General features: G+C 24.8%; 3 protein-coding genes across 6 annotated transcripts; 2 read left to right on the top strand and 1 right to left on the bottom strand.

Annotated features, from left to right (window-relative positions):
- The first annotated feature begins 32 nt into the window (after positions 1 to 32).
- LOC122514196 (BTB/POZ domain-containing protein KCTD5) lies at positions 33 to 3,547 on the top strand. Of its 2 annotated transcripts, none has more exons than XM_043630860.1 (4): positions 33 to 255; positions 736 to 1,032; positions 1,211 to 1,336; positions 2,666 to 3,547. In XM_043630860.1, exons 1-4 carry the CDS (start codon positions 64 to 66, stop codon positions 2,693 to 2,695), a joined length of 645 nt encoding a protein of 214 aa, XP_043486795.1. In that variant the 5' UTR covers positions 33 to 63; the 3' UTR covers positions 2,696 to 3,547. The 2 variants fall into 2 exon arrangements, with proteins under 2 accessions (XP_043486795.1, XP_043486805.1); XM_043630870.1 differs by lacking the exon at positions 2,666 to 3,547 and adding an exon at positions 1,479 to 2,132.
- Positions 3,548 to 5,970: 2,423 nt separating this feature from the next.
- Positions 5,971 to 7,205, bottom strand: LOC122513567 (ragulator complex protein LAMTOR2 homolog). Its single transcript, XM_043629977.1, has 3 exons — positions 7,018 to 7,205; positions 6,584 to 6,746; positions 5,971 to 6,220 (listed from the first exon to the last, which is right to left on the bottom strand). Exons 1-3 carry the CDS (start codon positions 7,083 to 7,085, stop codon positions 6,071 to 6,073), a joined length of 381 nt encoding a protein of 126 aa, XP_043485912.1. The 5' UTR covers positions 7,086 to 7,205; the 3' UTR covers positions 5,971 to 6,070.
- A 751-nt stretch (positions 7,206 to 7,956) lies between these two features.
- Positions 7,957 to 18,717, top strand: LOC122516197 (meiosis regulator and mRNA stability factor 1). Of its 3 annotated transcripts, XR_006303508.1 has the most exons (26): positions 7,957 to 8,322; positions 8,854 to 9,222; positions 9,310 to 9,453; positions 9,766 to 10,050; positions 10,425 to 10,591; positions 11,306 to 11,400; positions 11,712 to 11,910; positions 12,141 to 12,303; positions 12,383 to 12,533; positions 12,641 to 12,732; positions 12,826 to 12,960; positions 13,359 to 13,508; positions 13,587 to 13,985; positions 14,230 to 14,405; positions 14,799 to 14,971; positions 15,081 to 15,292; positions 15,369 to 15,519; positions 15,604 to 15,779; positions 15,852 to 16,235; positions 16,321 to 16,524; positions 16,599 to 16,878; positions 16,968 to 17,344; positions 17,446 to 17,541; positions 17,691 to 18,060; positions 18,148 to 18,398; positions 18,470 to 18,717. XR_006303508.1 is itself a non-coding variant. In XM_043633816.1 (25 exons), exons 2-25 carry the CDS (start codon positions 8,944 to 8,946, stop codon positions 18,201 to 18,203), a joined length of 4,914 nt encoding a protein of 1,637 aa, XP_043489751.1. In that variant the 5' UTR covers positions 7,957 to 8,322; positions 8,854 to 8,943; the 3' UTR covers positions 18,204 to 18,717. The 3 variants fall into 3 exon arrangements, 2 of the variants coding, with proteins under 2 accessions (XP_043489751.1, XP_043489763.1); XM_043633816.1 differs by having other exon boundaries at positions 18,148 to 18,717; XM_043633828.1 differs by lacking the exons at positions 7,957 to 8,322; positions 8,854 to 9,222; positions 9,310 to 9,453; positions 9,766 to 10,050 and adding an exon at positions 11,002 to 11,031 and having other exon boundaries at positions 10,546 to 10,591; positions 18,148 to 18,717.
- Positions 18,718 to 19,818: the final 1,101 nt, after the last annotated feature.

Here is a 19,818-nt window from a genome sequence, read left to right as displayed (position 1 = left end):
GCACAGTTTGTATGTATATATATATATATATATGAATACGTATATACGAATGTCAAAGCGGACATGGCGAACTTTAGCGAGAAGAACTCACACGAAATGACAGAAAATAACATTCAACAACGTTGTAATATACAATGGGTGAAATTAAATGTGGGCGGGACGTATTTCTTAACTTCAAAAACTACGTTGGGTCGAGACCCTAACTCATTTCTTTATCGACTTTGTCAAGAAGATTCGGATCTTATATCGGACAGGGTTAGTTCTTTTTGTGAGGTTATTTGTAACTGAAACTGATTATTGAAATTTCATTGCATATTTTAAGTGAAACTAAAGTAACAAATATAATTAAAAATTTTTAATATAATTTTTTTATCGTGTTCTAATCTTTCATATAAATATTATACTATATACGTAAATTTGAGGCCAACAGCATTGTGGCAATATGATGAACTTTAAAAAAAATACACCATTATATTATTATCCATGCTACCTTATTAATATATATATTACATAATTAATATATATTATTTTTTAGTTAATTCTATTGCAATTTTGTTGGTGAAAATCATTAAAAAAAAATTATTCATGCCAATTATTCATTTAAAAATTTGTGTTTGATTTTCTTATACAATGTGAACATAATTATGACCTTGGATTGAACAATGTGAATTGATTAAATCAATAAAATTATGTGTTTAGTGATATAGTACAGTGATTTACAAGTTTTTTTTGTAGGATGAAACTGGTGCTTACTTAATAGACCGTGATCCAACATATTTTAGTCCTATCTTAAATTATTTACGACATGGTAAATTGGTTATCAATAAAGACTTAACCGAAGAAGGTGTATTAGAAGAAGCAGAATTTTATAATATTACAGAACTAATTCGACTAGTTAAGGAACGCATTGTAATGCGAGATACAAAACCTTTAAAAGATTCTAAGAAATATGTCTATAGAGTATTGCAAAGTCATGAAGATGAAATAACACAGATGATGTCAACATTATCTGATGGGTGGAAATTTGAACAGGTATTAAACATATAATAAACATATAATAAAACAATTTACAATTAATCGAATAACGTAACAAATTTGAACTTCTATATTTAAATATTTTACCTCCTTTATATTATATTATTTTATTAAACAAAATTCTATATAATATAGAATGCATTCTATATTTTGATATATGATTATTCATTTCTAGCTAATCAATCTCAACACCACATATAATTATGGAAATCACAATGCTGAACTCCTAGTTGTGGTGAGTCGTGAAAATGGACCAAGTCAAATCAATAGTAAGGAACAGAAATCTACTGATCGTGTTAAGGTACACTTTCCCATACCCTCTATTTAAGTTCTTGTTCTAGTCAAAATAGCTATGTATAATGTAATTCGTATATTGAACGAATATTACGTTCAATATATTTCATTCTACTACAAAAACTATATGACGATTATTTTCTTCGTAGCTTTTTTATTAAATGGATATACTTGAAAGAAATTCATATAAATATCCAAATGTGCATAATTTCATATCTACATGCACATCAATGAATAAAATATATTTTATCAGTATTATCTTAAGCGCCACCTTTCTTGGAATATTTATTTCAATATACAATTTTAGTAATAATATATTTTTTTATATGTATTTATACATTGTATAATGGCCAAAGATAATTAATATTATATGCAATTCTTAAAATAACACTTTTTGCCCCTAATCATTCTATTTATATTATCATATATTGATATTTACAAATCTCATATTTCATTATTTGCAATAACTATACGACACAACACAAAATTAAAATAAAGAAAAATAAAATTACTTATCAAAATAAAATCAGAAAATTAACTTGAAATCTTATACATAACATAAAATATTCATTTATATAATTGTTTGTCAAGATATAACTTTACATATGATTTTAACATTAAGAAATCACGCGATATTAATTTTTTTTATAAAGAAGGAATTTTATTGATTTTAATAGAATTGAATTCAAAAGTTTTTACATCTCAATTTGCATGAGCATGTTCTGCCTCTGATATTTGTTGTATGTATCATATTATTATTATTGTAATGCATGCTATTATCTTAATAAAGATTTTTTCTTTCATTGGTTTGGTTTCTATTTGCCCTGTGTCCTGCATGATTTAATAATGCATGTTACAATTAGTTTATTACATGTTATGCTTATTTATTTAATTATAACATTGTTTAGTAAAGAAATTATTTACGACTAAGAAATACACATTATAATATGGAAACAAATAAATAATTTTATTAGTAACAATATTATTGGTTTCAATCTTATTGTTAAATGTTTAAATATTACTAGAAAATCATACATATCAATTTAGATTATGAAGTTTATTATTTCTTTCTGTATTATTATATTTTGGTACATTTCTTATTTTTTAATCAAATTTATAAATTATATTTGCAATATAAAATAATTCTGTACAGCAACAGTATAGCAGAGGCTGAACAATAATAATATATTATACATTATTTATATCAAAAGGAAATTTAAAATAATATAATAAAATATCAATGGTTTTAAAATTGTATAAAGATTGATAATTTTATTCTTTTTTATTTTTTCATTTCCAACAATCAAAATATTTGAATTATGGGGTTATATTCTAGGTCTTACAACAGAAGGGATCACGCATGTAATCTAAATCCGTCCCTTATCCCTTCTTGCCTCCTTTAATTAGATCAACTGTGCAGCAAGAAGACGAAGACTGTATCTGTTTTTTTAGTTAATAGTTTATTTTTTAAGATTTATACAGTCTCCATTTGCAAGTTTTTCATTTCTATATGATTATAATTTAGCAAACAAATAATATGCAAAACTCTAAAAATTATAATTATATTTTATATCGATATTTATTATTTAGCAATATTGTATATGGAACTTTTACAATGAAAAGTATTATAGCTTCATTATTAATGAAGACATGTACATTCTCATTAACTTATCGTAATGGAAGATATTACTTTCATCGATGATATTTCACTTACTCAGTATTTTACAATTTTATAAAAATTAACAATTAAAATAATTCTAGGAAGATATTATTCTTTTCTTTAAACACATTACAGTGATCTGCTTTCAAAGGAGACATACTAAGGATAAAATGGCAAATATGTTACTAATAACCAAAGTTGTTTAACGATAGCTAAAGTTATGTTTTAGCTTTACTGAGTAGTTTAATGGATAATAGTGTTTACGGAAGTCATCTTTTTCATAAAAAGTTTCTACAAAGAATGTAGATATACCTGTGGTAGTGCATAGTTTATCCTTTTGTACCAAATTTTTTGTACAAGATTTCTTTTTATTTGTAATTGTATCATAAGATTCTCTAAATTACTTACCTTGCACTGCCGCTATAAAACATAATGTATGATATTTATATAGCTAGCATTATAACTTTCAGTATCTGAATCAAAGTGTTTACTACTAACGTGTTAAGTAATCTTCAGATACATATTAGTATTGAAACAATAAAAAATTTTTAAAGAAAATAACTTGTTACATTATTCTCTAAGATCACAATGTTGGGCCTTATGCTATAAAACAGGTAAACATTCAAAAAAATTATAATATCACAAAAATAATAATTATTAATGATGCAGAATATGTAGCATATATATATTTGTCCTTTTAATAACAGATAAAATCATAAAAGGGTTAATAAATTATTATACACATACTTCATTTTTCTAAGTTTGATTAATTTTTGACTTCGTACAATATATGTACGTACACATATACATATATAATCCTCAGTAGCGATAATACTGAGAAAATTTGCAATAGACATTTTTTGTCAATTGTTCCAGGCCTACTAAAAAAATCATCCTAGACAATATATGCATATTTAGAAATTAAATAAGAAAAAAATAAGTATATGTATCTATAAAACATATTATTCTAAATATAATTAATATCACATAAATTGGATTAGCCAATAAGTAACGGCGGAATTTTCAGTATTTTATATCTAAACAAACAACATTGTATACAGTATTTTTTACTGAACATGTCGACACATTACTTATTAGCAAACCCAATAAATGTATAATCTTAATATTTCAAGACATAACAGATCAATGACATTAGCAGTAAATTACGTTTTTACATTGAAAAGAAATGTAATAAGAAATATTAACACTAGATTTATTAACCTCAAAAATTGAAATATTTAGATGATCGTAATACTTTTGATAAAAGTATTGATTGCACAATATCAGTAACTTTCATGACAAATATATTAAGAAACAAAATAGTAATTCGTCAATAACTTTAGGACCATTACTATTAATCCGATTTTCATGTATATTTTAATGCAACTAATTTCTTCCTTAGTTGAATATATGCCATTAGTTCCATTAATGTTTATATTTATAAGTTTAAGTAATTCTCAAAATTATGCGTTTATAAATGAATTCCTGGACTGAATATAAATTCAATAGTTAAATTTTCAATATGAGGGTGTGGTATTTATATATAATAAAAATAGCACTTTAATACTATTATTTATAAGAAATGTAAAAAAAAGTAATAACATAAAAAATATCATAATAAATAGAAATAAACGAATTTATGTTTCGACTTAATTTTTTTGAGATAAATTTGAGCTAGTAATAATTGAACCTTATTACATTTGTAGAAGACATTATATATTTTATTTACACAAGATATATTTTAAATATTTCACATGGAATTTTATATTATGTACTATCGCAATATTATAGTTTTAGAAATTATGTATACGTATGAAAGATTCCGATTTAAATATATTTATAGTTTATATATATGTTTAATAAATAATTACATGATTTATGAAATATTTATATCTTGATTTAAAAGGTAAATAAGAATAGATAATAGAAGACTTTTTACAAATTCTATAGTAACTATTATATATATATATAAGGATAAGTTCATATTATTGTTATAGCATTCGGAATTTATTATTTTAATACGAAAATGATGTAAAAATTAATATTTATAATATCAAAATTCACTTTAAAATACCATTATATTAAAAAGGTCTATGTTTACATTTTATCTATAATATGAAATATCGTTTAATAATTTGTATTTAAACTTATACACAAGTATATATTTATAACTATACAAATAATGCACAAGTAAACAAATTAATGTGTGAATGAACATTTAATATTAATTCTAATTATACTTCATTAATACTACAACAAAATAGTTGATTAAGAGTTAATATAATAAAACAAAAATAATCACTGAATTAATGTGCATAATTGGCTAGTTAATACTTATAAAAATAAAAATATATAGATTTTTTATATATTTATAATACATGCGTACTTGCATGTAAATTCACAAGTAACATCGTTATATGGTCATTGCACATTTATTGATAATATAAACAAAATAAGATGTAGATTAATTTGAGTAATAATTTCAGAGAAATTTCAGCTGATAAAATAGTCACAGTAATTTTAGATGCAATGATTATTATATATTAGTGCAATTATCTGTAAATTATAATTAGTGCAAAGGTTATATTTATTATATAATCATTTCCATTTTTATGAGCAAAAGATAATTTTCATGCTTAAATATTATGATAAAGACATTACTAACATTTAATTTTGATTTAAGTATGTGAGCATAATTTCATTACATTCTATTGTTGCATTATATTACTTGTAAAATAAATTATACATTCATAGTAAATTACAATCTTAATTGTTTGCATTTTTTATTATCCAAATTAAATAAAAAGCTTATTACAAAATTTTTGCTATATTTTACTTTATCACTAAGACCTTTTTTTCATATAAATATTATATAAATATGATTTTACCAATAATAAATTATAGTTATCATGAAATACGAAAAAATATTAAAATATGAAAACTTATTTATTAATATACGTACTTATATATACATATAATACAAATTATAAAGATTTAAAGATGTATACAAATATGAACATTACAGTAATTATTATAGTAGTATCTTAAGTAGTAATTTGTATACTATATACAAAATCTTATTCATGGCATATTAGCAATTGTTTTCAAAGGTCGATCAAGATATTTAGCAAGTGCTTGTGCTTTTTCTCTTAATAATCCAAATCCTACATTCTCTTTAGCATACAAACATAATAATAAATTTGCTACTTCTGTAATCACCACTTTGCCTTCCTGAAATAAGATATTCATGAATTACCAAATGTAATCTAAGATTACAATGTTGCAGTGCTTCTTTAAAAGCTTACATTTGAAATTTGATAAATACAAATATGTGTTGTTCTCATATATATGAGAAAATTATAAAATATTTTATGTTTATTTTCTTAATAAAAAATAATCAATTATTAGGAAAAAAAAGTTGCTCTCCATTCGTTTTTATAATTTTGTAGTATTTTTAATACTTTTCAGAATACTATTTATATATATTAAGAATAATAGACTACAATACATTAGATTTAAAAAAATTATTCAAAATATTACTCTGATAGATTGTCTACTTTTCATAAAATAATTTAATATAAATTATATGATTACCGCGCAATCCATCAAAACAAATTGTAATTCATCTTCTTTAAATGCATTTCTTCCATTCTTTTCATAAGCTGACCAAATATTACTTGTAATTGCAGCAGTTATTCTAGCATCTTTATCTCCATAGCCACTATACGCTAATAAACCACCATCTCTGTTGAGCAACCTGTAATATTATTCATTATTAATTTCTTACAAGAAGTTATTTATTATATAGCGAAATAAAATTTACCATAATTGTTTATAAAATACACAAGTATAATTTTGTAATACAGTATAATAAATAATAATTAATAATTATTAATTAATAATTAATTCATTTTACTTGTATAAATATATATTAAGTGATATATTATGATTCATTTAACAATATTATGTTTAGGTTAATAAACGTGACCAAGTTTTTATAAAGTTTAATATTTAAATTTATAACTTACAAAGTATTTTCAACACCACCTGTATTCGCCTGACTCAAAACTTGTGTAAGAGCTTTTGGTTTCAACATAGCGTAAAATTATTTATTAAGAGAAACTTATTCTATTCCTGCTAAGATCCAGGTTAGTCGTCACCTTTTTTTAATGCATATAAAAGATGTTATATGCATTATGTACTTAACACTTCTGTATATGTATATGCATATATATATGCCTTAGATCACTCTAGCGGCCGTCAAGGTAAGCAGGGTATAGTTGATACAGCAGCGCCCTCTATTTTTTCGTGATTAGCGATCACTATTTGGTAAATCCTATAATAGGGTATTATTTTTAATAGCAAAATAACAATATGTGAGAACTTGAAACATACATTTTTTAAAGCGGCGTTTATTATCGGTTGTTTTATAAATGCGTATATATACACAATGCATCTTAAGTATTGAGATTTAAAAAAAATAAATTTAAATGATTTCTAAAATATAATAACGGTCAAAAACGATTTTGATTGGTTGGTACTATAGAAATGTATAAAAATTAAGCAATCAAGGACCATTTCTTAAGGATCAATTTCATTCATTGTAAACATAAACATGCTTTTTTAATTAAAAATATTGTAAATATCTTAATCTTTTTACAAATAAATAGCAATGTTTAACTATAAAGATTATGCACAATTTACAATCATAAAACATTGTTCACACATAGTTGGCAATGAATCATGCTTATAAGTTTATTAAAACTAATCAAATGATACAAATTTGTTACATAGATATTATTTCTATAAAAATTTCTTATTTACATGTATATAAATATATAAATATACATAAATACATATAATATATTCTTATCTCGAGTTTTATATTTTTAAAAATTGTATAAACTTTTAATTTTAATGTTATGAAAAATAAAAGATACCTTAAGCTATACTACAAAGAAATATTTCGATACTCTTTTTACTTTTGATATGGACTATAATATATGTATATACTATTGTATATGTGCTAGTGCACACTAGGGACGCTTTTATTGGAGTACATACTTTGTGTTGTGCATTGTGTAGTGTGGTAGAAATAAAAAGAAGTATAAGGAAAACGAAATATACAGATCAAGTAAGAGAAATTTACTTGCATAATCTACTGTTCTTCATGTGTAAACTCTGGTTATGGCTTTTTAAAAGATCTTTTACTGTTCTTTTAATATACTATTTTTCCATGCTCTTTATGTATATTAAAACGCTGAGGCGAAGTTACGTATAATTATTTCTACGTAATGAATGAAAATATACAAAATAATAGGCTGATTTCTTAGGTAATTATAAATATTTCTATTTACTAAGATTTATCAAATATTTCCACTACGTAGCTTTCTTCATAGCATAATTTTTAATATTTGTAATTTTTAAAGGATTTTTTATATTTAAAAAATTCTTAATATAAGCAATAATTTTTTATATATTTACACACTTATTTCTTTATTATTTATATATAAATAGTATAATGTTAATATTTACAGTTAAATTATGTATATATATATAATGCAATATTTTTTAAATTATATATTGAATATTATTTTTAATAAAAATTGTAACAAAATAGAGTAATCTTATTAATATCTAATATAAAGATAATTATATAAATTATATCTAAAAGATAAAGAGTATTTTTATGTTACATTATAGTTGTTACATAAATTTTAATATAATGTTATATTTTCGAGGATCATTACTTATACTTTATACTTTGTAAAATAAATATTAAATACATCAATAATTTTGAAATATTTATAACTCTAACATTATACGAAAATATTTTATTATGATCTATTTTTAACACATTACAGTATATATCCTAAAAGAACACTAATGAGAGTTTTCAAAGCACAAACCAGGATAAAGATTTTTAAACATTTTTCTTCGATATCTAAGACCAGATGAAAGATTCAAGCGAAGAGTTATTGCAGTTATTATCTGCGCAAAAAATTTCATCTCATGAAACGAAAGAAATTTATACAAGTCAAGCAGCATGTGATGATACTGGTTCAGATAATGGCAATGCTTCCAAAACAGAATTTAAGACTTCTGTATCTCCATTATTTAGTCATTATAGATACGGCTGTTCTTTTCTTCATCATGATAATTCTATTAATTTACCAACTTTACCCACATATTTACCACCAATTGGGGTATTTTGGGACATTGAAAATTGTCATGTTAGTTTAAAGTTATTAGTATTTGTATATAACTACATTACAGAATATTATATTCTATAATACATTTTTATTATATGTTTTATATAGGTTCCAAAAGGAAGATCTGCTATGGCAGTTACACAAGTGATTAGAGATAAATTTTTTAGCGGTTATCGAGAAGCAGAATTTATTGTTGTTTGCGATGTTCAAAAAGAAAATAATCATGTAATGCAAGAATTAAATGATGCACAGGTAATCTAGATAGAGAGATAATAGATTAATAGATAAAATTAGCATAAATTAAATACATAGACAGTAATTATAAGTTTTTTATTAACTTCTTGCATTATATCAATGTATAAGACCTGTGATGCACTCTATAGCCTAAATATAAAAAACATGAGTCCTACTCATGGCGATTCTTATGAGAATCTTATAAAGTGTATTTTATAAAGAGCACAAAATATAGCACCAGAAATTGCATGCAGCTTCACGCTTTAAATCATAGAGGTGTTAAGATAAATCATATTTTATAAATATTTTTTTAATTTTTTTTATTATTAGGTTAATTTAATACATGTTGCCGCAACATGTAAAAATGCTGCTGATGAAAAACTTAAACAGTCTATCAGAAGATTTGCTGATATTCATGGTAGTCCAGCAGCAATAATTTTAATATCTGGAGATATTGACTTTGCTGCTGATCTTAGTGATTTAAGATATAGAAAAAAAATTCATGTGATACTTCTTCATAACAAAAGTACTTCAGAAGCATTAATATTATGTGCGAATGAACATTATGATTTTATGGATCTTATGGAACCTCTGCCATCTAGACCTTTATTAAAGGTAAATTTATTTTTATTAATTTTTAAGTTTTTGTTCTAAACAGGTTATATATTTCATTGAAATATTTAAATACATAAAATCATCTTAAATAAATAAAAATTTAAATTATAATACTAGGTTATTATAATACTTTTTATAAAAATTAATTAAATTTTTTTTGTATATGTTGTGTAATACTACAATATTTACATATTCTTATTTAACAAAATATTGAAATAATTTATTTTCTCTTAATTTGTTTTTTTAAGGTAGTCTTTTTATTTAATATATACATATATAAAATATATATATATATATTTATTAGGGACATTCTATTGTACCATTCACTATGAAATATTTTCTTTTTTAATGTTATATTCTTCTATCTTTTTCAGGTTAATGAATATTATGACCTAATAATAACTAATCTTCCTGAAGATAAGGATGTTGTAGTTATTAAACGACGTCTTCAAAAAATGTCTGATAATTGCGGTGGTCGAGTAGTCAGAATCAAATTTAAAACTGCCATTGTACGTTTTGCTTCAAAAACTTCTGCAAAAAGGTATATACTTAAGAACTTTCCAGCATTTATTAATTTCTTTTCTTTATTTAACAATTTTTTTATCTAATAAGAGTATAAACAATCTTGCCTCAATGTTTAATGTCTTAAAATTTGAATAGCCCGCTTGTGAATTTCTTTCTTTCTGATTGGGTCATTATATACGTAAACAAAAAAATTTATCTGTGAACTAAACAGTAGAGTAGGGGGAAGGACATAAGTAAGGAAGTATTTGAATTGTAGCAAACAATGTAACGACTGTAGTATTATTCAAAATACTTGATATATAAATTTTGTTTTGGTTATACTTTGTATTCGATTAGTTAAAATACAGCCAGTTGGTAATATTTTCAAATTAATTATTTTAAGTAATGCATTGATATTGTTTATTTTTACTCTTGTATATTCCTTAGTTTAATCTGATGATTTTAATTTATTATAAGGTAAGTTGAGTTTTATTAGAGATATATACATATATACATATATACATATTATTCTGTGAACATTAATTATGGAAATTTGATTAATGATACTAATTGAGATTTTGTATAATAAGATGTACTACTCACTATACTTTCTTGATTCTTTAAATAATTTCTAAGAAGGTATATATTTGTATATTTTATTATTACCTTACAAGGTCATGTACAAATAAAACTGCCATATATAATTTCTATCAGCTGACTATGTCTTATGACAATGTGACCTTTTCTATAGGGCTCAGAAACGTATGGATGGAGAATATGTTTTTGATTCAAAGATTTCGGTAAGATTTTACAAGGAAACGGGAAACAGTAACAATAAGAGTCAAGGTATATAATTCCAAATTTATTTTATGTTATTATCTTGACAATAATTTTCTTTCGCATAAGTATATATTTCTTTAAGTTCGTGTTTTTATTTTATGATCACATGATTTGAATGTTTCTATCTTCTTAACTGTATAGTGTAATATATATATAATCAAATCTTTTTAAAGATAAATTTAAAATAGTATATATGTATATATTTTTGTTCCTTATTTTTAAATTAACATTACAAAAAATATTATATACATATAATATTAAACAATATGCTATTATATATAATGCAAAGTTTTTAACTAAATATGTTTTGACTGTAGGAAATTCCATAACTCGAAATCGTGCTCTAAGTGAATCAGAAATTATAGCAAACTCTTTTAAGCAAATGTATAGTGCAAGTGCTTCAATAGCGGGTGCACGAACCCTTCAAGTTCCACATTATCAATCATCATCGCCTGTGGTAGGACCATATACTACTTGGACAGGAGTACCTTGTGCTCCTGTTACTGTTTCTTCGGGGTATGTCTTATTTATTCTATTATATTTATTTATAAATAATCAAATTGTATTTAATGATGATACTCCGAGAAAGAGCCCTAGAGTCACAAGTTGATTTCATCTTATCCTTGTCGATTCGGGCTATGAAGTTTAGAAGCTTTGATCTTATCTGAATAATAATATAACAACATATAATAATTATATGACATTATTTTACTTACAAATTATTAATTATATTACTATATTTATAGAATGATTCAACCACCACCAATTTTTGTGGCTAGACCATATTCAGCGAGTAGTGATGTAACATTTAACAGAAGTTATAATGAATTAACTAGAGTTCAATCGCCATTGATTTGGCAAGTTGCTGGCTCCCAGCATTTCAGTAATTTATGGGAAGACCAATATAAAGTACATTTTAAAGTCTTTTCATTAAATGTTGTATTTTTTTAAAAGTAAATATATTTCAAAATAAAATAATTATTTTAAGCCGGAGAAAACAAAACTGTCAAGCAAACGAATTCATGCCCCACAAGCCAGGGACAGTAGTGCGTCTAATAGTACAATATCAAGAACACCAGAATGTCTTAGACCTATCAAAGGTGGTCACAATTCATTTATTCATGCTTCAGAATGGGCTGGTAAAACACAATTCTATAACTTTCTAAGTATATAAAAAAAAGTACAATAAAAATATTGTATATAACAGTGTTTTAATAATTATTACTTTTTATTCTTTATTATGCAGTACATTCTCAAACAAATACTTTTAAACGTCGCAGTCCATCTCCTATGTATGAAACTCAAAAACATGAGCGAAATAATCAGTGGAATGGACAAGTATATACACAATGAAAATATTAATTTATAAATATAAATATTTTATTATTCTTATTCAAATATTATCTAATATCATAATTTATTGTTTTGTAGAATCAACATTCTGTGTTTATACGTAATACTAGAACACCTTCGCCATACGAAGGTACTATGGTTCGAGTTATAAACCAGCAAAATAATCATTTCTCTCCGTACCAACAAAATGATTCAGAAAATGAAGAAGTAGAAGTGAGTTTTACTATATTAAGTGTATTATTAGTATTCTTTTATATATATATAATAAAATACATTAATATTTTGTATGTCAAAAAATAGCAAATAATCATTTCTCTCCATATAAGCAAAATTATTCAAAAAATAAAGAAGTTAAAATAAATTGTATGATATATAGTATATTAATATTTTTATTATTTATTAAATATTATATATATATATTATATTTACACGCAATATTATTAACATGTTAACAGCTATGTGAAGAAAATAGACTCGGTACTTAACGTGTTAATAATAAATAACATATACATATATATATATATATAGAATAGAAGTTAAGAAGAAGAAGAATATAGTTCCATATATATATATATATATATATATATAAAATAGAATTTTATTTATTTTAGAAATTTTTTCATCCAATTAATCGTAATGGAAATGGTTCTACTAATGGAAGTTATACACCCATTGAATTACAAGTAAGCAATTTAGATCAGAACATTGATCCAAAGGAAATGAAGCATATTCTTTCAACTATTTTCATGGAGCACGTAACAGTAAATTATCAATTTAATTATTTCAAAAAAATTACTTTGATTTTATGACAATGTTTTCTAATAAAAACTATTTTATAGGTTTTGCACATATCTATTTTTATGCAATCTGATGGTAATTATGCAGCTAGTGTCAAAGTAGCTTCTTTGCCAGATGCACAATATGCAATTTCTCAATTACATCGTCGTAAAATTGGATATAAACGTATACTAATATCGTATGCTCATACTGGAGGTACAAATCCACAACTTATACGTGCACAGATTGTAATGCTTTTGCAAGAAGTACCAGGTCACAAATTGCCACTTTTTAAATTTAGAGAAATGTATGAAAGTCGTTTTATGATATCTATTAGTATTTCTGAATTGTATAAAATGAAGGATGTATGTATTGTCACTGAAGATATTAGTGGGAGAATGGTATCTCTTAATCCAGATCATAGAAATACACCATCTCCATGTTTTAGTACTCCAACTCAGGTAAGTTATATAATTTATGTTTACGTAAATAAATTTAACTATTTTTTCTTGTTATTATACATGATGTTAAACATATGCCGAGTTTGAGCATTTCCAATGATTAGTAGAGCTTTTGTTCCTAACATTGTTAAGCTTTGATTATACAATAAAGCGATATTTTTTGCTGATATATTGTATTATATAATTTATCATGTATATTGAGAAATTTTACAACGTATAATAGTTTCTTTCTTAATACATTTAGGAAGGATATGTAGAATTGCCATATTGTACTAGACATACATCAAAACCATGGACTGATAAAGGTTGGGCTGAGCAAGAAATGGCATCTCTGCCAAATGTTAATATTTCTCTAAAATTACTTGCCCCGCGTATAGAGCAATTGTTAACTATGCATAATGGAAGTTTGCCGCTACCAAGGTATATTTTATTTTATATTCAATTTGTATTGTTTTCTATTAATACGTTAGTCAAGCATATAATGTATTAATACATAAACATTTAAAACTGTTAAATACGTTAGATTTCTGTATAATACTATTTCTTATAACGTGATACAAATATTTCTATACTTTATTATCGGTGATTCCAGTAGTGATTAAATTTTGAGTTTAATTGTTTTTTCTATCTTAAGATGTATTATGTAATGAAGAAACGTTTTTACCGTTTTAACTTGTTTTTTTCTTTAATCATTGTAAATTTAATTACTGTTTCAAATACACTTTATAAGAAAATGTTAATTTAATGAATCTTATTATTTTTCTGTTACTTAAAAATGTATTTTTCAAAGTAGACTTTTCTACCATATTTTAGTTTGCCAAATTGCTATGCAGCTGAATTTCAAGAACATTTGAAAGTGATAGAAAATGGTGTACCATTAGAACATTTAGTATCGTGTCTATCATTTGTTCAATTAAAGCAAGGTATTGGAAGTGTCAAATACCTTAGTTGGGCTGTAGATAAAGATCACGATGATAGCCATGAAGGTAAATTTACATTATATTTTAGTAATTAATATATATTATAAACGTAATATATACTATTCTGTAAATGTAAAAGAATACTAATATACATATTCGTATAAATTTTTTTCAGAAAATAAGTGTGTTAGCCCTCCATTAGCAAATCAATTGGCTTTGTTTAGCCGTGAATTAGTAGACCTTTTGAAAACTGCTCCGCACTGCCAATTACCATTTAATCGATTCATTCCAGCTTATCATCACCATTTTGGGAGACAATGTAGAGTGGCTGATTATGGATTTACCAAATTAATCGATTTATTAGAAGCACTTACACATACTGTTCAAGTATGTGAAAATAAGATTAGTATTTGTTATTAATTTGTTTATATATAGATTTTTTAATATGTAAATATTAATTTAGGTAATGGGAGAAGGAAATAAACGAGTAGTAACACTTTCTCATCGTGCTCAAGTACGTCGTTTTACATCAGATCTATTACGAGTATTAAAATCAAAAGCTAGTAAACAAGTGACACTTTCAGAATTTCCAAATGTTTATAGTAGAGTGATAGGTAAGTAAAAAAAGTTGTAGTTATAACTTTATAAATTTATATATAATTTTATATATAAATAAAATAAATTATGTCTGAATTTAGCCAAACCATGGGATATTGTTGATTATGGTGTATGTGAAATAGAAGATATTCTTAGCGAAGTATCAGAAAATACAGTAGTTATGACTGCAATTAATGGAGGTGATAAAATGATAGCTATCCCTAAACGTGAACAAACTCCAGAGGAAATAGAGCGTACAAAACAATTTGCATTTGAGGTAAAATGCATTTAATTATTAATGTGTTATTAAACAAATATATTTATATTTCTTTTTTTTGTAAATCACTAGGTTGTAGAATTATTGAGACATGTTCCTCAATGTAAGATGCTGTTTAATAAATTTGTGCCATCTTATCATCATCACTTTGGTCATCAGTGTCGTGTATCAGATTATGGATTTACTAAATTGATAGAATTATTTGAAGCTATACCAGATGTAGTGAAAATTGAAGATGGAAGCAATGGTGAAAGACAAATTAGTTTAACAGAAAAAGAGGGCTTGCGTGTTTTAAGTGAACAGATATCAAAGCTAGTAACTCATTCAAAAAGTGGTCTTAGCGTTTCCCATATTGTTCAGAACTTTTTACGACAATTTGGCTATGCATTACGTCCTGAATTATTTGGCTGTAATTCTGTATTACAACTCATGCAAAAACTTGATGATAGTGTTAAGGTATAATAGATAATCATAATAATGTTTCCATTAAGTTATTTTATAATACTGGTGTTAATAAAAACTTAATTTACTTAATTACTAGATTATAGATTTAGCTACGGGACCAGTGGTTGTTGCAATCGATAAATCTCACTTACAGCAGTTAGCTTTGCAATGTCGTAGAGTATTAATGGATCAACCCCAATATAAAATGCCTGTACAAGAATTTCAAAAGCAATATTCTCAATATTATTCCAAAACTTGCAATATTGAAGAACTTAAAAAAGATTTATCTCATGTTGTTCAGGTAAGATAATATTTTATCTTCGTTTAAGAGAAAAACAAATACTGAATATAAATGATATTATGAATTTTTTTCAGTTTAAAACAATCAATGAAGAAAATTTTATAGAACTAACTTCATTATATTGCTTTGCATGCAATTTGTATCGTGTTATGATGAGTTGTGAAGGTCAATTAAATCTTTCACGTTTTGAAGCTGCATATTTAGCAGTTAATGGTTCTGCATGTAGAGCTGCTCAATATGGTTTTCCAACATTGACAGCTCTCTTACAAGCATTACCTTGTACCGTAATTTTAAAGGATACACGGAAAGATAAACGGAAAAAGAAAGTAATATACCTTAATAAAAAATTGGCTGGTAAGTAAATTATTTAATTTATTAATATGTTTCCCCTAATAAGTTTATAATTTATACTTTTACATTTTTTTCTTTTTTTATTCAAACAGCTGTTGGTATTGCATTACCTTCCACGTATGCATCAGGTTCATCATATCATGATACAGATTCTAGCAATGAGTCATTTGAAAGCGATTCTTCATCGCGTATAAATGCCTCTAGTAATGCTTCCACATTAGAAGAATATGGTAAATGGATAACTCACGCAATTAATGGTCATGGTTCTTGGAAACAAAATGAAGACAATCATTTTTGGACACAAGATTGTGAAAAACATTGGAAAGTCTTAACGCATTTAGAAGAACGAGCTAATAATTGGCCATTATTTGAAAATAACAATGAAGGTCTTAAAAATTTTATACATACACCAACAATCATGCAGAACGATTTTCCACCTCCTCCACCTAAGCCTGATTCGCCACCTGAGGTATATAAAGTATTTTATATTATAAATTAATTAGTTTTTCATAGAAATCGTTTTTTTTACAATTCTATAAATATACAAACAAACATACGTATAAATATTAGGTGGATATAAGAATGAATAATCAATGGAAGTCATCAGTATGGATAGCACCGACAAAAATTTTATATTCACAAGATGAACGAGTTACAAACGTAGATGTAAGTATGTTGGGTGATATTTTTTAAAATATATTTCTTTATATTTGTAGAAATTATATATATATATATAATGTATTGTTTGTACAACTGAATTGTTATTGAATATTGAAGACAAATTTCATCTTTAATATAAAATAATTACTTTTTAGGTACCTCCATTAACTTTACCTGCTTGGAATCAAATGTCTGAGGATGATATATTAAATTTATTATCACCAACTAAAAACTTATTACCAGCTGCTGCAAATCCCCTAAATCCGCGTACATCGCCTTATTATTCAACCAAGCATAATCTAGTTGTAGCACCACATCCATCCGAATTACCGCTACCATCATTGTCGCTAACACCGAAAAAAAACGCATCTTCTGAAAGCATTTCAGTTACACGAGATAGCATAGAAAAACAAGATGTTAATTCTGACAATATTGGTGAAGTTTGTAACACAGAAAATTTCGAAAAAGAAAATAATATTGGTAATAGAAAGAAAAATGAACTTCTCAATACTCCTACTAAACCATGTAAGCATGAATTGTTCACATAAGAATATTTGTATTATTTTATCATTTTGTATGTAATTAATTCTTATTGATTTTATTCCTTTTTAGTATTTACAGGAAAACGACGTTTGGCAGCTCAATTCAATCAACCTCTTCAATCTTAAACATAAATTGAGACTTATAACTCAATCGAATTCAGGCAATCGTTTTAATTTAAAGATATTGTTCGTTTGTGATGCGCTTGCATCCAATGCAAGAGATTTTTGTTCACAAACAGTATACACGTTTAAGATTTTATCTCGCTGGTAGATCGCTGCACAATCATTTGAGTACTTACACATAAAACTATCTTTTAGTCGGTAGGTACCTCTGTCTGAAATTTATAATGTTCATTCATATGCATTCATTTAATTTGTACTTATCTTACTAGAATAAAAACAAAAACAGAAGTTATTTTCAAAATATATGAGCATGTACAATATGTAACTACAGTTTCTAAATTGAAAATCTAAAATGAGTGAGCAGCGTTTATATCGAATGACACGTATTTATGGTATTGCATACAAAAGTCGTGTAGCATTTTCCACACACTGTGATATAGAATAAGAAGAATGTGAAAATAATTGTACTAGCAATAAAGGAAAATGTGCCTTCGCAATGGCACTCTCTCGCAAGGTACTTTAGATTTGGGCCGACTTTTCCTACCTTATATGTGATCAGATAGACAAAACAAATCAATTAGTTTCTATTATATTATTCCTTTGCAATCTGATTTATTTTCGATTTATCATTTCAAGTAATATATATTCATTTGTTATTAACTTCTTATTATTCTTATGTTTTACAATTATTTTGAATATCGAATTAAAAGGTATTAATGGCATTTCGATGTTCTTTATAATTGTATAAGATAAAAATATACACAAGTTTATAATATATGTTTTGAAACTGGATTTCAATACATAATTTAAACGTAGGACCGTAAAAGGTTATATTTCAGAATAATATCCAATAATGTTTATACTTGCAATTATAAATTAAATTTAGCAATTTTTAAAGTTATTCTAATGGGCCCGAATCTACTGATTTTTTCATACAACTGCATAGATTCCGAGTTGTATTTTTATAAGTTTATTTGCATTTATGAAATAATGTACATGATTCCAGAATAATGTGAAACAAGTACAACTCGAGATTTCTAATTTTATTTATTTACATAACGATCAATTTGTACAATTATTATTATTACTAGTCGTATTTGTGACATATTATTTCATTACAGTCAACGAGTTTTATAAATTAATATATAATTTTATAATTATATTATAAGTATATATATATATATTTTTAAGATTATTTGTAAAAATTAGGAAAAATTACGTATAATATATTCAGAAATTTCACACAGTTTCAGTAAGTAAAACAAAAAAATGTCTTTAAATGATAATATAACAATTTCTATACAGTATTAAAATTAAGAAAACTGTGGTGCAATTAAAGCGTACATATAATGTATTATCAAATTTTAGCGAAAAATTAATATTACTTAAAGTTATAAAATATAATTACTTTGAATAATTTTGTTAGAAAAGAAAAAAAGATTAAAGTATTGAAGCAGTGAAAGATTTACATCGATTTTGTGTGTTGTGTGAATAGAAAAGCTAATACAGATTAGCCTGAGCAAAATATTATTTATATCATAATAAACCATTATTTAATCTTTCTATTATATTTATACTACATGTAATGTATAGTACAAAACAATCATAAAGAAGATAA

Source organism: Polistes fuscatus, unplaced genomic scaffold (assembly GCF_010416935.1).
Source record: "Polistes fuscatus isolate 324 unplaced genomic scaffold, CU_Pfus_HIC Scaffold1, whole genome shotgun sequence".
NCBI lineage: Eukaryota > Metazoa > Arthropoda > Insecta > Hymenoptera > Vespidae > Polistes > Polistes fuscatus.
This window is presented reverse-complemented; position numbering and strand designations above follow the sequence as displayed.

What these genes read in the sequence shown, in the direction of transcription:
- LOC122514196 (XM_043630860.1), top strand. Translation starts at nt 64, where the DNA reads ATGGCGAACTTTAGCGAGAAGAACTCACACGAAATGACAGAAAATAAC. An exon ending in CGGATCTTATATCGGACAGG is followed by an intron (nt 256 to 735) that starts GTTAGTTCTTTT and finishes TTTTTTTTGTAG; the next exon opens with GATGAAACTGGTGCTTACTT. An exon ending in ATGGGTGGAAATTTGAACAG is followed by an intron (nt 1,033 to 1,210) that starts GTATTAAACATA and finishes ATTCATTTCTAG; the next exon opens with CTAATCAATCTCAACACCAC.
- LOC122513567 (XM_043629977.1), bottom strand. Translation starts at nt 7,085, where the DNA reads ATGTTGAAACCAAAAGCTCTTACACAAGTTTTGAGTCAGGCGAATACA. An exon ending in GGTGGTGTTGAAAATACTTT is followed by an intron (nt 6,747 to 7,017) that starts GTAAGTTATAAA and finishes ATAATATTACAG; the next exon opens with GTTGCTCAACAGAGATGGTG. An exon ending in TTGTTTTGATGGATTGCGCG is followed by an intron (nt 6,221 to 6,583) that starts GTAATCATATAA and finishes ATCTTATTTCAG; the next exon opens with GAAGGCAAAGTGGTGATTAC.
- LOC122516197 (XM_043633816.1), top strand. Translation starts at nt 8,944, where the DNA reads ATGAAAGATTCAAGCGAAGAGTTATTGCAGTTATTATCTGCGCAAAAA. An exon ending in CATCTAGACCTTTATTAAAG is followed by an intron (nt 10,051 to 10,424) that starts GTAAATTTATTT and finishes TATCTTTTTCAG; the next exon opens with GTTAATGAATATTATGACCT. An exon ending in CCTGTTACTGTTTCTTCGGG is followed by an intron (nt 11,911 to 12,140) that starts GTATGTCTTATT and finishes CTATATTTATAG; the next exon opens with AATGATTCAACCACCACCAA.